Source organism: Megalobrama amblycephala, linkage group LG8 (assembly GCF_018812025.1).
Source record: "Megalobrama amblycephala isolate DHTTF-2021 linkage group LG8, ASM1881202v1, whole genome shotgun sequence".
Taxonomy (NCBI): domain Eukaryota; kingdom Metazoa; phylum Chordata; class Actinopteri; order Cypriniformes; family Xenocyprididae; genus Megalobrama; species Megalobrama amblycephala.
Window position 1 is genome coordinate 28,014,243 of NC_063051.1, and position 16,865 is coordinate 28,031,107.

A 16,865-nucleotide genomic window follows, 5' to 3' on the forward strand; every position below is an offset into this window, starting at 1 on the left:
AGAGTTCTAAAGCCATCTGAGCTGAGGGACAAAGTTGCCTTTGTGAGACTGTGAGTCCAGAGCCATCAAAGAAACAGTGATAAACTAGTGGACGATACCGGGACACAATGCCACCCTTGACTTGTACACAATGAGACCCCTCACTCCAAGATGACATTATTATCGATACAGCAAAGCCCAGATGTGTGTATATGTGTGTTTGTTCAGAGAGAGAGAGAGAGAGAGAGAGAGAGAGCAATCTTGGCACATGAATGTATCACAATCTCGTCGGGGTTTTCGGTGGAGGCTGTGAGGACTGTCGGTTACTGAGGGGAATTTAGAACACTGTCTGTTTATAATGGTAAAGAGTACACTATCGAGGTTTAATGACTTGTTTACATGTTTGAGATAAATCAATGTTCGGGCTTTGGAATTACACGGTCGACGTCACAGCCAATCAGCGTACAGCATCGTTCACCTGTCCAAGTAAACAGGTAACAAACCTCGAGACAACATTCCTGCGTGCTCGAGCGTTTTCATGTTTACAAACCTTTTAACCTCTTCTGTATTTCTGATCGCTTTCCCTCCAACATTTTGATTGTATTATTATGTTTCAGTCAAAATGTTTGTTTTGAACTGACGTATAGGCTACTGAAGGATTTTACAGTCTACAAACTTTTCATTAACAGAAGGAAACGGACTACTTGATATTTTTTTGTTTGTTCTACACCGAATGTATTATTTTGAACGCTCTGGAGAAAAAGGCAAAGAAAAAATTCCTGTCAGACTCGAACAAGCCGAAGTGAAGGGAGCATCATCTCTTCCACGCTTCTTTCGCCATGGATATGTGACTGTCTGTTCGGGCTGACGGACTGACTTCACATTGGGAATATTCTGAGAACGATAATGAAGATGAAGATGAATGCTGCTGCGCTGCAGATGCTCGCGCTGTGTCTCGCGCTCCGTTCACTTGCGCGCGCTCAGACGCAGGACGGGAAACCTGAAGGTAAATCTGTTTTTACGGTCATGCATGATGCACCTGTCTGTGACCAGAGCAGTACAACAGCATAAACGTTTTGCACTGGAATCTTTAGCATGTTTATGCATTAACTATATCATATATGCTACCTAAAATTATATTTTACATTATGTGTCCAAGTTGCATTCATTTCATGCAAATATAATGGTGTAGTAGGCTAGTAATAATAAAGTGTAATCTGCATTTAAATATATAATTTTATCTCATTTAAAAAGGTGTATTTCCAAACAGCTCCACCAATTTGTAACAAAATGTGTTTTTGAATCCAAATGCACATTGCTTTATTTTGTTGCCCTGAAAAATATCCCAAAATAATGATGTTGCTCTCAGTAATGTATTCAGAAAACCTGTTTCTGCACCATTGTTTAAGCGAGATATGTTTATCTTAGACTGTGTAAAAGGAGAGATTTGTTCCTGTACTAAATCAGTGCTCAGTTCAAATAACAAGTGACTCAACCAACCTGTAGATTTTGTTAAACCTGTTTCCTGACTCAACGGCTGTCCTCTGAAAGGAAATAAGCACAGAGGAGTTTAAACTTGTGATGCCAACTGCATTTTCTGTTGAATCTTATAACTTTTCATTTTTTAATTTCACAAATTTTTGTAGTTTTTTTTTTTTGCTCTCTATTCAATGAGAGCATTCCAGTGTTCAATAGTTCAATATAGTGGTCTATTATTATGTTTTTTTATTTTTTTTATTTGTTAATTCCTAAACTTTTAGTACCCCTCTCCCCCCATATTAATTATTTGGTTACATGCATGGTTAAATATGCTGTAGATTATTTGCATGTGCACATAAGCTCATTTTACTGATGAGGAATTATCTGCTACAGGAAGTATCCAAAGGGAAATTACTATACACAACAAGGAAAACAATCTGTTTTTAGCTCATACACAGAGACAGAGTGAGATTTGATTTGTTGATCTTTGGCCTCTTCAGTAGTGTTGACTAAGAAGGGTGGCGCACAACGACATGAAAAACAACAACAGGTGTATAGTCCAGGTGATATCACTGGTAACAGGTGGAACTATACTGGACACAGTCACGTTATTCCACGTCATCTCTTATTTGACTGCAACCCCCTGAATGCAGCTGTAGAATCCCTTACAAATCATGCATTACTTTCATTTTATTGTGAATAACTAAGACAGTGTTGGAGATAGCATCTAAATAAAGAACAAATGTACAGTAAATATAAAAAAATGCATAATTGATCTCAGATTACTTTTTTATATACATCTTTTACATCGTTCCAAACCCGTAAGACCTTCAGAACACAAATTAAGATATTTTTAATGAAATCCGAGATTTTATTTTATTTTTATCTCCCATAGAAAGCAATGCAATTAACATATTCAAGGCCCAGAAAGGTAGTAAAGACATTGTTAAAATAGTCCATGTGACTGCAGTGGTTCAACCTTAATGTTATGAGGCGACGAGAATACTTTTTGTGCACAAAAACAAAACTAAAATAACGACTTTATTCAATAATTTCTTCTCTCCCCTGTCATTCTCCTATGCTGTTTACGTTGTTCTACGTCAGAATGCCAAATCCTAATTTCGTAATTTGAATCTTTGAATTTGTGTTCCAAAGATGAACGAAGGTCTTACGGGTTTGGAACGACATGAGGGTGAGTAATTAATGACAGAAATTTCATTTTTGGGTGAACTAACCCTTTAAGGTTTATATCACAAAAAAACAAATGTTTTAAAATGTAAATTAGTCCTTTCAGGTCAGTATTCTTTAAAAAATTATCCATGCAATTAGATCAAATGTTGACTGGGGTTGTCAAGCTTCAAAAAGGACACAGAAGCACCATAAAACTATCATAAAATTATAGATCTCATGCACTATATTCCAAGTCCAATAAAGGTTCTTTATTGGCTTCAGTGATTCCTTGAAGAACCTTTAACATCCATAGAATTTTATTTATAGTGAAAAAACAGTTCTTTAGATGATTAAAATATTCTTTACACTAAAAAAAGAGGTTCTTTAAAGAACTGTTCACTGAACGTTTTTTTGTGGAACCAAAAATGGTTCTTCTATGGCATAGTTGTGAAAACTCTTTTGGATACAGATTAAAATTTAATTTATTATTTGGTGAAAAGCTTGCCATTTACATAAGTAGCAATCAGATTGTTTCAATGAATTGTTTAGATTCAGTTCATAATTTGGTTAGATTCCACTTTATGAATCAGGCTGTTCTTGTTCCGATGACTCAGTGAACAGCTCAGTCGAGGTGATGATTATCCGTGAATAACAACTTCAGCTTTGCTTTTGTTTAAAAATTCTCCTTTTGTGTTTCATGGAACAATTGTTGTTTGAAATGACATGAGGGCGAGTAAAGGTTGGAATACACACACAACCTTTAAAATCTGAACTACCAGATTTTTTCGTTGTTTTACCGAACACAACAAACTCACACAGAAACATGCGCCTTGTTGCATGACAGATGAAAAACAATGTTTTACAATCGTCTCAAAATATCAAACAAGTTTGATATCCTGATGGAATCAAATCATCATACACTACATGATTTTCTGTGAACTCCAAATGCCCAAAATATGCAAAAATCTGTGCAAAAGTCATGTAGTGTACTGAATTTTAATTTCTGAGTGAACTATCCCTTTAGCCTAAATGTTTTTAACTGTTATTTCTGCTGCAGTCATTGTAAAGAATTGCGTCCTCATTATGAATAGCACTCGTAATTTATCTGTGTGGCACTCTAATGTTTATATCAATATCATATTGAACAGCGAAATATGTTTATCTAGCTACCGGAGTTATGTTGGAATGTTTCAAGCTATTCTTCTGTACTGAATGTACTATGTACAGAATAGTTTTCATGGTGACAGACTGCCATTGTCATGTTATGTCACAATGAACCGCAGCGGTACATATAGGAAAACAACAAACAGAACATACCGTATAGTGAATATAGTTTCTCTACAAAACGTGTTTGAAAGAATGTATTCAGGAACACATGCGCCAGTCATGTTTATTGGAAATGCTGAGACAGTACACTATTATTTTACTAATATGCAACACTGGCTTATCTGACTACATACTTTTCAGATGACCAGTACACTTGAATGGTACAACCAGATATATTTCAAATGTCCCATGAAGATTACGGCGGTTGTCAACCTTTTGGCATTGTTGTTATGTTCTGAGTAGAGTTTGAAGACGTCAATATGAGTAGAACAGCGTTTGTTAAAGGCTCCCACACACATACTAAAGGCCGCTCCTCCAAGAGTGTTGAATAGATTCAAAAGCGCAGTGTGTAGCCTCTCTGTTTCTGCCATCGCCTCTGCATTCATTGAAAATTCATTTATGGAAATACTCCGTTTTGAGCACTGCCAAACTCTTGGTTTACGTCAAAGAATCATTTGAGTGAACAGCATACAGTTAGGCCCAATGTTTTACAAAACCCTTCAATTAAACCTATTTGTAAACGGTCCTGCTCGCACCGCAAAGAGCAGGATTCGAACCAGGGTCACTGGCATTGGAGGCGGGTGCACAAACAAGTCGCTAGTGTGCCTTTTGAAGCCAGGGGAGTGAGGTTTACCTGCTCAGCTCTTTACTAGCTGGCCTCTGTTACATATTGAACCTTTAATTAGAAGATTATAAATTGATGAAGTCAAGTGGGTAATTTCTGTTCTGTTCACTGTTTTTGAACAGGTTTCCGAACGCTCACCTTGTATCTCATTTGTCAAACAAACGGATATACTCAAATATTTGGCAATTTTGGTAACAGTTTACAATAGTGAATTACAAATGTTTCATTTGTTAAAACAGCATATATTAATCTTAATGTTAATTTCAACATTTACTAACACATTTTTGAATTAAAAATGGATTGTATGTGTTAACATAATGCACTGTGAACTAACACAAACAAACAACTGTATTTTTATTAACTAACATTAACAAAGGTTAAATAGATAGTGTAAAAATATATTGCTCATAGTTAGTCCATGTTATCTAATTAACTAATGTTAACAAATGAGACCTCATTGTAAATTGTTAGCCAGCATTTTAATAGCGCTATTCTTGCATATAGTTTTCTCTACATATTAAAGGTGCTCTAAGTGATGTCACGTGTTTTTAGGCCAAAACATTTTTTGTCACATACAGCAAACATCTCCTCACTATCCGCTAGCTGCCTGTCCCCTGAACACACTGTAAAAAAACGCGGTCTCTGTAGTCGCCACAAGATCCGAAAACGGCAATAAAAACAAACTGGCGCAGCCTGGACCACGAAACATAGTAAACATGCTCCAGCCAATAACCAACAAGAATGATTTTAAATGCGCGTTCATGACCGTTTCAGGAAGCACGGAGGGGAGGGGGAGGGGGAGGAGGAGGGAGGGTCTAGCTAGCCTCTGTTTTGTTTGACAACACTTCGAACGTCAACAGGAAGTTACTCCGCCCAGGATCGCTTAGAGAATCTTTAAGATAAAATTTATTTATTTATTTATTTTCTCTTTTTTAACTGCATTATTATGTGCGGTAGCATATTTCCAGTATTCATTAGAGCTGATCAACACCAGAAAAGTTTATAATTTACTATGATCAGTAAGATATGGCAACTTATATTTTTACATTACTTTTAACTCATCAAAATAATTGAAGCAATTTCAACTTTATATATTATACGAGATTCAACTTGATTTTTTAAGTCAGTTTAATATAATTTAAGTTGAAATGACTTGTATACCCAATGCTTAAAAATTGAATGCAGCAACTGAAGTTGAAATAGGTGGACATTTTTTACACTGTGTGTTTTTTGTGTGTGTAATGCTAAGCGTCTAGGATTGCATGCACAAACTCACATACCCAAACATGTGTCTGATAAATCATAATACCTTTTCTTGCCCGGGGAACAGGAGTAACCTGTGACTTAAAATGGCTTTTAGGTGCAAAACAAAGTCATTAAGCTAGGCATGGTTTCTGTGTGTGTGCATGCCTGTGTGTTGTGTGTTAGCTGACCCAGTAATGACAATAAATGATTCAGACATTAATGTGTATTTATGCTCATGAGAACCAATCAGTCAGGTTTGCATAATCTCTTTGTGATCATGGCCAAGTTTCTGTTTACCAGGCAGCTAAGACTTGTCTGTTGTCTGCAGCTTCAGACCTCCCCTGGCTTTTGTTTTTCGTACCTGTCTCTGTACATGTGATGTAAACCTGATAGTTGAACCTAGCGTGTGTATTTTGTGTGCGTTTGTTTGAGTTTTGGCGGGTTCCTATACTTGTTTTCGCGCTCTGACTGAATGGGAGCATTGTATCATTGTCTGCACAATGAGGGGCCTTTCACACGAACACGTTCTTGCGTTTAACACAGTGAAATGGAAGAGTATGCACACGTGTTTTAAAATTTGAACTTCTTTTAAGCTTCTTTCTGCTGTTAGCATACTTTCGTAAAAATGCAGAATTCATGCGTAAGTCATGCAGGAGTGTCCAAACGAGGTCCTGGCAGGGCCACTGTCCTGCAGAGTTTTGCTCCAACTTGCCTCAACACACCTGCCTGTAAGTTTCTAGTATGCCTAGTAAGACCTTGATTAGCTGGTTCAGGTGTGTTTAATTGCGGTTGAAGCTAATGCTGCATTCACGCCATGACGTAATTACCGTAATTTCGAGATGACAACACGTGACGTTCTACTTGGAGCTGTTGACACCCTTGGACTGATCTTAATGAATCTGCAGCGGTCAGGGTACAGCAGTCACGTGGTACAAGTAGGAGCTCTCAGAAAATTCCAAGATTACAAGTTGTAATTACGAATTCTATGAGGAGGTGAATGCTTTATATAAGTTGAAATCTCGTAGTTACAGTAATTACAACATGGCGTGAATGCACTTTAAACTGGAAGCTTGTTTCCGCCACTGAATAAAAAATTAAAAATGTAATTGCAACTTTTTATCTCACAATTCTGACTTTTTTCTCTCACAATTTCGAGTTTACATCTCGCAATTCTGTCCTTTTTTTCAAAATTGTGTGATATAAACTTGCAATTGCGCGTTATAAAATCATAATTGCAAGATATAAACTCACAATTGCGAGTTAAAGTCAGAATTGCGAGTTATAAAGTCAAAGTTATAAAGTTGCGAGATATAAACAATTCTGAGAAAAAAGTTTTTTGCCTCAGAATTAAATTTTATAACTCACATTTGCGACTTTTGCGACAATTGCGATAATTCTGAGAAAAGAAGTCATGTACATGTTATTTACAATTAAATGAAAATGCATTATACTTTAAATGTAGTATAAAAAATGCAGTTAGTTTTTTTTACTAACTTAAGTAGGACTTAAGTACATCTTTCTAAGTAATTACTACTATTGTCTGAAATATAGTTAAAGTGTACTACTAAATACTGACAAGCATTTATGGTAAAATATTGAATTCTATTGAACCTTATATATCATGCATTTAAATATATTTATAATGTAGTACATTTGTAATGATGACGTTGCAATTTAGTACATTTAATATGCATTGACTTTAAATGTAATATCAAATAACACACTATAGTCAAAATTGTATTAAAGTACTTTGCATGTGCTTAAGTGTTCTTCTTTAAAGCCTTAGAAAATATTATTAAACATGATGATTTAAAATGTAGGTCTACTTTAAAGTAAAACTTTTTTTTTTAAGTACACTTAAGAGGACTTTTATTTCATTAATAATATATTATCTGCAAGTACAATTTTTTTAATGCTTTTAAGATTTTAAGACTATAAGTGCACATTCATTTCAATTAAGCACACTTCTTTTTCACCAGGGGAGTTATGAAATGATCCTTTACTTATAGTTGTTCATTTTATTGTCCTGTGTTGGTTTGAAACATTACAGGTGGAACGCAGTGTTACTGCTACCATTTAATGGCTTCTGTGAACTTAAACCTATAGGAGAATTGCAATGCTCAGAGGTGGTTGTATCATAACGCAGGAGACGTAAAGAGTTATGTTTCATTTAAGTAGCAAAATAAAAAAGAAGAGAAATAAAAACTGAAATAAATGCTGGCATACAAGTGAATAGCATATAGCTCAGATGTGACGACAAGTTTAATATTGAAATCTCAAACTTTTAAATGCAGACTTTAGTGTTTTGAGAGATCTGAGCATTGTTTAAATACGTTCTGAGGAGAAATGTGAGATTATGGGGTCGTTTTCCTCAAGATCTGATCATCTAATAATCTGAGCAGGAAAAAGTTCAGTACATTTTTTACCTTTGAAAACGCAAATGTCTGGTTTGACTGATGGTTCGAAGCCGTTTCTGACATTACTGGCCTTACCTGTCCCATTGTTGGCCATAACACCCTAAAGTCTGGGCTTTAACTCAAGATCTTATCAGTTCAAGTTCTCAGCACACATATCTATAGGAACTGTATATGTGTTAAAGGAAATACTGCATTTTTTAAACATGTATTTTGTACCCAAGGGAAAGGTACGTTTAAGACCATAAATTAATTCCAGTATCTCAGTGTTCTAGGGTTATTATCGTTAACTAAAATGAAAATGAAACAATATAAAGGGGTTAACTGAAATAAAATCAAAGAAAAAAGGCAACATTTCTTATTTATTTTTTATAATAAAACTGTATGGACGTATTTTTAAAAAACACAATAAAATTACTAAAACTTTAACCAAAAGTAAAGTGAAAACAGAAAATATAAACATAAAATCTAATTTAAAATATTAACAAACTAGTATAATAACACTGCTGTGAAATGTGTTTGCACTGTGTTGTGTGTATGGGTATATGTCTCTGAAACATTCACTACGTTTACAAAAGGAGAAGTTTGATAAGAGCTAAAAGGTTTCCAAATACAACCTGGACCTACAGGAATTCTTTCTTAAAAGCATATCAACACGATGTCTGACCCACATATCACACCTTTGTGGCCGGACTGAACACCTGTTTGCATTTCACAAGAGACTTTTAGATTGATTTGTTGGACTCTGAAATGCTGTTAAAGTTTATGTGTGTTATCAGTAAGTGTCTGTGTTTCTCAGTTCCTATGAAATGAGAGATATATTGCTTTATTTGAGAGATTAGAAATATATAGACAGTGTTGGGTAAAAGTTACTTTTAAATGTAATGTGTTACAATATTGCGTTACTCCCTAAAAAGTAACTAATTGCGTTACTTAGTTACTTTTTATAGATTACTTTTGCGTTAATTTTTCTCACCTGGGCTGGGCTTGCTTGTTTGATTTTAACAACAACAACAACAATAAAAAATACTATTTTTGGCTAATGTAAAGGCTCTTTCATACCAAAAATGAAATGAATAAGCCTCAGGCTGAAGGAAATGCATATTTACTCCTGTACAGTAGAGGGCGCAGCTCAAACAAACCTTTCAGATGTGCTAACATTCTGAATTGCGGAAGAATAGGATGCAGGAGAAGAAAGTTCAACACTCTTACTTCAGCAATAAAAACATAAAAATGAAACAAATTTGATGTTTAACTAAAGTAATTTTTGCTTATTGGTGTGGTTGAATTGGATCATCAAAGGTCAGCAGCAAAGACATTGGTTAATAAAGTGAGATTAAATACATAAAGTATTTTTTTGGTTTGTAATTTAACATTTAATTATAGCAGGTTTTCGTAATATTATGATTTTGCATTTCACTGTTTTTATTCATTTTGAGGAATACTGAATCTGTTTTTGTGCAATTGAGTAAATGCATGCTCACATTTAGTCTAGAACTACAATAAGCATCATGTTCACACTTACTCCAGATTTTTCTCAACATGGGGACTGGAGAGCTGTCAATAAATGGGAAATCTTGCATACTTATTTGAAAAAGTAACTCAGACATTTAGTTGTAAATTTAAAAGTATAGCATTACTTTATTAGTTACTTGTAAAAGTAATCTGATTATGTAACCCACGTTACTTATAACGTGTTACCCCCCACACTGTTTTTTAATTGTAGTTGCAGAAGCCCAATATAACTGTGAGATTAATGGGAAAATTACACCATCGCTCTAACCAAAACATTTTTACACACCTGCCTTTATCGATGAGTGATCTCAAATGCTCTATTATTTAACCAGCATTCTGAACCTAATGGACCATTTTCCTAAGAACTCTGTTTCTTTGAGTTTTAATCTGTAAAGGCTCCTGGGGCAATTCCTGAGAACCTCTTTGAGTATTAGCGGGAATATTTTTTCCTAGACTCCCCCTCAGTAATGGCTTGTTTTGACCATGGCATATTTGAACCAAGGACAAAATTTGAAATGCAAAGTAGCTTCACCTCAAACGCCCTCAGTCCTCTTTTACTAAGATTACCTCTCTGATGTCACTACATGAACAACAATGCAAGAAAAATGGCAACAGCTGTATCAGTGTTATCATCAGCTGATGCACATTTTAAGATTTTTTGCATTAAGTAAGGCATAATGTGCAGTCAGTCGGTTATTATTTTAAAATGACACCTGTCTAGTCATTACCCCACTAATTACAAGGCTTCTTACCACATAAATATATAAATGAGCATGTTACATATTAGCTGAGAGTAATGCAATTGACATTATGCACTTTGGCAATCATTATACAGAAATATTTGAAGATATATATTTCTTTTAATTAGAAATGTATTATATACACTACCATTTAAAAGTGTGGGGACAGTAAGATTTTCTGTTTTTTGAAGAAATTAATAGTTTTATTCAGCAAAGATCCATTAAATTGATCAAAAGTGATAGTAAAGACAATGTATATTTCAAATAATCTTGAACAATAATAAGCAGCACTATTGTTTTAAACATTAATAACAATGTTTCTTGAGCAGCAAATCAGCATATCAAAATGATTTGTTAAGAGAACAAAAACATTTAAAAATTGTACCGATCCCAAACTTTTGAACGGTAGTTTATTGACTTTTGGAACAATAAATTCTCTCTCTATCTCTCTCTCTCTGTCTCTACAGTGGCGATGTGTACAGGCACTCAGAACTTGTTGAGTGTGACAGGAACCTCTGAGGTCCAGTACAAGCTCATGAAGGAGATGTACACGGGCTGCCAGATTGTCATAGGAAACCTGGAGATCACACAGATGGAGCACAACCGTGATTTCTCATTCCTACAGGTGGGGAAAAAAGACCACGTTTGTAGGATTTAAAGGATTTAACAATAGATCCATGTCTGAGTGTGTTGTATATCTATTATGTTTCGTTTTATGAATGTGTAACCCATCCCTCTTCACAGTCTATCCGTGAGGTAACAGGGTACATCCTCATCGCTATAAACCAGTTCAGACGTTTGCCGCTGGAGCAGTTGCGAGTCATCCGAGGGACGTCTCTGTACGAAGATCGGTTTGCTCTTGCCGTCCTCGTCAACTACCAGAAAGATGGGGTGTATGGACTAAAGGAACTGGGCCTCACACACTTGACAGGTGCGCTAACACATACTTGACAGGTGACACATTCTCACCCACAGAAACACATATGTCAAAACACCCACGCTGCTTCCATGGCAACAAGACACTCTGTAGGGTGTGGTATAGAAGAGTGAGTCAACGGACAGAAAAAAAGATTTTTGTGTGTGTGTGGTTTATTAAAGGAATTGTTCAACCACAAATGAGCATTCGCTCATCTTGAATCCAAAGCTGGACCGACAAACATTTGTGACTGTCTTGAGTACCTCGTAGTTTGTAGAAAAATCCTATATGATATTGTTCCTCATGAGAAATTCCAGGAGATTGACATTAGATGGCTACAGTTAGGCTAGAGCATGCCCCGACCTGCTTCAGCAAACACGACATGTCTGATGTGTAATACAATCCACGTACTTTTATCTTTCCATTGTGTGTCTCAGTGAACAGTGTGTGAATCAATGAACATGTTTGTCATCCTTTCCAGTGCCCTTCCTTTAACCTCTTACTGATTCCATTGTGACTCAAAGTGTAGAATCAATATGAATGTTACTTATTTTTAAACTCAGCACATTTGTACATATCTTTATTAGTAATGTTTGATTATTCGTAGATGTTTTTCAAAATCTCTAAGTGCATAATTTGTTCTGTACTGTTTGTGCTATGAACTTAAAGGGTTAGTTCACCCAAAAATGAAATTTCTGTCATTAATTACTCAACCTCATGTTGTTCCACACCTGTATGACCTTCGTTAATTTTTGAAACACAAATTAAGATATTTTTGATGAAATCCAAGGGCTTTCTTGCCTCCAATAGACTGCAACATTTTGACCACTTTCAAGGTCCAGAAAGGTAGTCAGTCGGACGTGTCTACAGTGGTTCAACCTTAATGTTATGAAACGACGAGAATACTTTTTGTGCGCAAAAAACAAACAAAAATAACGACTTTATTCAACAATTTCTTCTCTTCCCTGTCAGTCTCCTACGCAGTTGACGTAGGGAACACAGTGGAGCGCTTCCATGTTTATGTCCGAATGCTGGCTCAGTATTGGCCGACGCTGTACATGTGATCACCACAATGCATGCGTGTGATGCTGACACAGGAGCTGGCCAATAATGAGTCTGCGTTCTGACTTAGAACCCGGAAGCGCTGCACTGTGTTTACTTCATCAACATCAACTTTTTGTTTGTTTTTGCGCACAAAAGACCAGAGAGGCCAAAAAGCTCTTGGATTTCATCAAAATCTGTTTTTTTTTGTGTGTGTGTTCCGAAGATGAACGAAGGTCTTACAGGTTTGAAACGACATGAGGGTGAGTAATTAATGACAGAAATTTATTTTTTGGGTGAACTAACCCTTGAAATGATTCCTCAAATGTAGCTTGTTGAGCAGAGGTGTGCAACCACCTTACACACCTTAACCTTAACATTCACCTAACAAAACCTTAGCAAACATTCATAAAACCCTTGTATTGTGGTAGTAACTTTTACACAGTGAAGCACTGCTCAAACTGCCTTCAGGAAATCTTAAAATTCTATCCTTCATAAAATCTCATCCTGTTCATATATTTAATTTCTTCTGAGAGTTTAGAGAACATGTTTTGAGTTCTACATTTGACCTAATCTTTTGTTTTTGATATATTTCTATATTTCTCATATTCATTATGATCTACAGAAATCCTGGAGGGTGGAGTGCAGATCATCCAGAATAAATTCTTGAGCTATGCGCCGCAGATTAACTGGTTAGATATTGTGAAGGACAGTGGAGCAGAAGTCATCATCAAAGACAATGGACCAGAACGTAAGGAGACAATAATATATGCACACACATATGTATGTATGTATAATATGCTCTTTCATAGTTTAGAAGGCTTAATATTGTGGCCAAATAGATAGACAGACTTTTACTTCCCACATGGAAAAAACCTATATAAACATATATGTTTCAATATAGGTTTTGATATAGGTTTTTAATATATGTGACATATATAAAATTGGCCGTTTTCCTATGTTATGTGTACATATATGCACACATATATATGTACACATATATGTACATATATATACACATATATATATATATATATATATATATATATATATATATATATATATATATGTTACATATATTTTGTTATACATTTCCTTCTTTTCCACTATCTTCATACAAGAAAGAATTGACCTTGTAAACGTTTCTGGAAAACGTGTAGATATCATAGTTAATATATCATGTTAATATATTGCCATAGTTAAATTCCATAACATGCCAATTACATGTGATACCAATTTCACATGTTCGCACATACATAAGTTCTTGCATAATTATTTTCGTTAATTCTTAGTTTTTGCCTTGATAATAGAAAATATGAGCTAGGCATCATGTATGACAGTCAAAAATGAGATATGAGCTACAAAATGACCAGATCTGCCATTAGCTATATAGAAGACATATCTTGTATGTATAGGGCTTATATGTGGATATGAAGAAGCAATACAGGAGACCTATATTTCCTGTATATGCACATATATGCACCTCAATTTTGCCTATATGTGGCATATATACGCATATACACTGCATATAGGTTTCATATATGCGCATATATCCACACTTAGGTTCTTTCCATGTGGGTTAGACTGATGATCTTGTAGAAATGTATCAATTATAATGCATTGTTTTGTTTAGTTCCCTGTCATGGGTCTTGTGGGGCTCGGTGTTGGGGTCCAGGAAATGACACTTGTCAAATCTGTAAGTCTCTGGAAACCTCACACACACACACACACAGACACACACACACTGGTTTCAATGTTTTATCAGGACTTCCCATAGATGTAATTTTTACTGTATATTCTACCCCCTACCCCTAAACATATCCATCACAGAAAACTTTCTGCATTTTTAGATTTTCAAAACACTTCATTTAGTATGATTTATAAGCTGTTTTCCTCATGGGGACCAATAAATGTCCCCATAAGGTCAAAATTTAATGGAATGAAGCAGAATTTAGTATTTATCTTTATTTGCTTTATTTTTATGCTGTTTTTACAAATGAGGACAACCCAAAAACAAGGTTTTGGTCAGGTTTAACTCACTTCTGGGTACAAATTTGTCCCCAAATTATGGACTAAGTAGTTACACAATACACATACACTACTCACTTCCTCTCTCTTTCTCAGTGACGAAGACAGTGTGCGCACCTCAGTGTAACGGCCGCTGTTTTGGACGCAGCCCCAGCGAGTGCTGTCACATAGAGTGTGCCGGGGGCTGCACCGGACCCCTCGACACCAACTGCTTTGTATGTTCAACAAACTCTCACCACTTCTTCAACATGTATCACTCTAAAATTAACAACTTCACTTTACTTGCTTTGATATGACTATGTATGTGTTCACAGGCCTGCAGAAATTTTAACAACTCAGGGTCGTGTGTGCCGCAGTGTCCCCAGGCTCTCATCTATAATAAAGTGACGTTTAAATTGGAACCGAATCCTAATGCAAAATACCAGTTTCGGCACGATGTGTGTAGCACATTGTCCTAGTAAGTGATTCTTTTGTCATTTCATGGGTTACGGAGTGTGTTTACCTGTAGCCTATATCATGTCCAAATGGAATATCCCACACTCTCTACACCTAAGTAGGCATATTGAAGGATTTATGGTGTAATCTAATTGTTTGACTTTATACTTATTTGCTCTCTTCTCTTGTTCTTCAGCTAACTTTGTTGTAGATGGCAGTTCATGTGTTAGCAGCTGTCCAGCAAACAAGATGGAGGTGGATAAAAAGGGGATGAAAAGATGTGAGCCGTGTGTGGGTCTCTGTCCAAAAGGTAACATGCACACCTTTGTTTACCTACTTATCTTCAATGGGAACATATCGGCTTCTGTTGTTTTTATACCTTCGGTCAAAAGTTGGAATAATTTAATGTTTTTGAATGTAGTCTCTTATGCTCACCGAGGCTGCATTTATTTGATCAAAAATACAGTAATATTGTTAAATGTTATTAGAATTTAAAAGAATTGTATTCTATGGTAATATATTTTAAAATGTAATTAATTCCTGTGATCAAAGCTGAATTTTCAGCATCATTACTCCAGTCTTCAATCATTCTAATATGCTGGTTTGGTGCTCAAGAAACATTTCTAATTATTATCAATGTTGAAAACGAAAAAAATTAAAATTTGATGTTTATCTGCTTACCCCGAGGGCATCCAAGATATAGGTGACTTTGTTTCTTCAGTTGAACACAAATGATGATTTTTAACTGCAACCGTTGCCGTCTGTCAGTCGTATAATGCAAGTCAATGGTCACACAATCTATAAGAGTCAATAGACAGACATCAACGGTTGGAGTTAAAAATCATCATTTGTGTTTTACTGAAGAAACAAAGTCACCTACATCTTGGATGTGCTGGGGGTAAGCAGATAAACATCAAATTTTCATTTTTGGGTGAACTATCCCTTTAATATATTTGTGGAATCTGTGATAAACTATCATTAAGAAAGTTTGTGGTAAATAAGATAAAAAAACCAAGGGTGCATTAAATTGATCAAAAGTGACAGTAAAAAGACATTTAAAATGTTACAAAAGATATAAATGCTGTTAAATAAATAAATGCTGTTCTTCTGGATTCATCAAAGAATCCTGAAAAATGTATAACTGTTTCCACAAAAATATTAAGCTGCAAAAACACTGATGATAAAAAAGCATGATTAGTAATTGAGTACCAGTATAAACTAATGATAATTAAGCACCAAATCGGCATAATAGAATGACTTCTGAAGGATCATGTGACCCTGAAGACTGGAGTAATGATGTTTTACATAACAGGAATAAATTATATTTTAACAATATATTCAAATGGAAAACAATTCTTTTACACTGATTGTAATAATAATTTTCTTTTTCACCATATTACTGTTTTAATAGTATTTTTGATCAAATAAATGCAGCCTTAGTGAGCACAAGAGCCTTCCAAAAGTCTTTATTATTCCAAACTTTTGACCAGTAGTATATGTAAACCTAATCAAAATTATTACAGCCTAGCTCCAACCCAACCCTTATAAAGCATTTTGCATTTGTAGGAAAAAACATTTTCCTTTGCTTTACAAGCAAAAATCTTCTATTGCTCATGACTATGAGCGATTTACTATGTATGGCACTCCTGTTCATAGATTTGTCTCAAAAGATGAGTTACATTTCTTGGAAATTTTTTTGAAAGTTGCATCACTGTCCATTGAGAAACAAGCACAGTCTCCTTTATGTCCATCTTAATGTGTTCTCAATCATAACCATGTTTCTTGTTTTTTCCTTCTCTTTGTGCAGCATGTGTTGGCACTGGTACACCTTCCAGACAGACCGTAGACTCACAGAACATCGACAGCTTCATAAACTGCACTAAGATTCAGGGCAGCCTGCATTTCCTTGTAACAGGAATTAGAGGGTGAGTGGGAGAAAATTCTTGGAAAAA

At 35.4% G+C, this 16,865-nt stretch overlaps 1 protein-coding gene across 1 annotated transcript in view; it reads left to right on the plus strand.

The window, feature by feature from the left end:
* Positions 1-256: 256 nt before the first annotated feature.
* erbb3a (erb-b2 receptor tyrosine kinase 3a) overlaps positions 257-16,865 on the plus strand; it is a 34,381-nt gene continuing 17,772 nt past the window's right edge. Inside the window, 10 exon segments of the mRNA XM_048200338.1 lie at positions 257-985; positions 10,961-11,118; positions 11,238-11,424; positions 13,076-13,201; positions 14,084-14,146; positions 14,575-14,693; positions 14,793-14,903; positions 14,905-14,935; positions 15,110-15,223; positions 16,721-16,838. Coding sequence (XP_048056295.1) covers positions 886-985; positions 10,961-11,118; positions 11,238-11,424; positions 13,076-13,201; positions 14,084-14,146; positions 14,575-14,693; positions 14,793-14,903; positions 14,905-14,935; positions 15,110-15,223; positions 16,721-16,838 — 1,127 coding nt within the window. The 5' untranslated portion in view covers positions 257-885.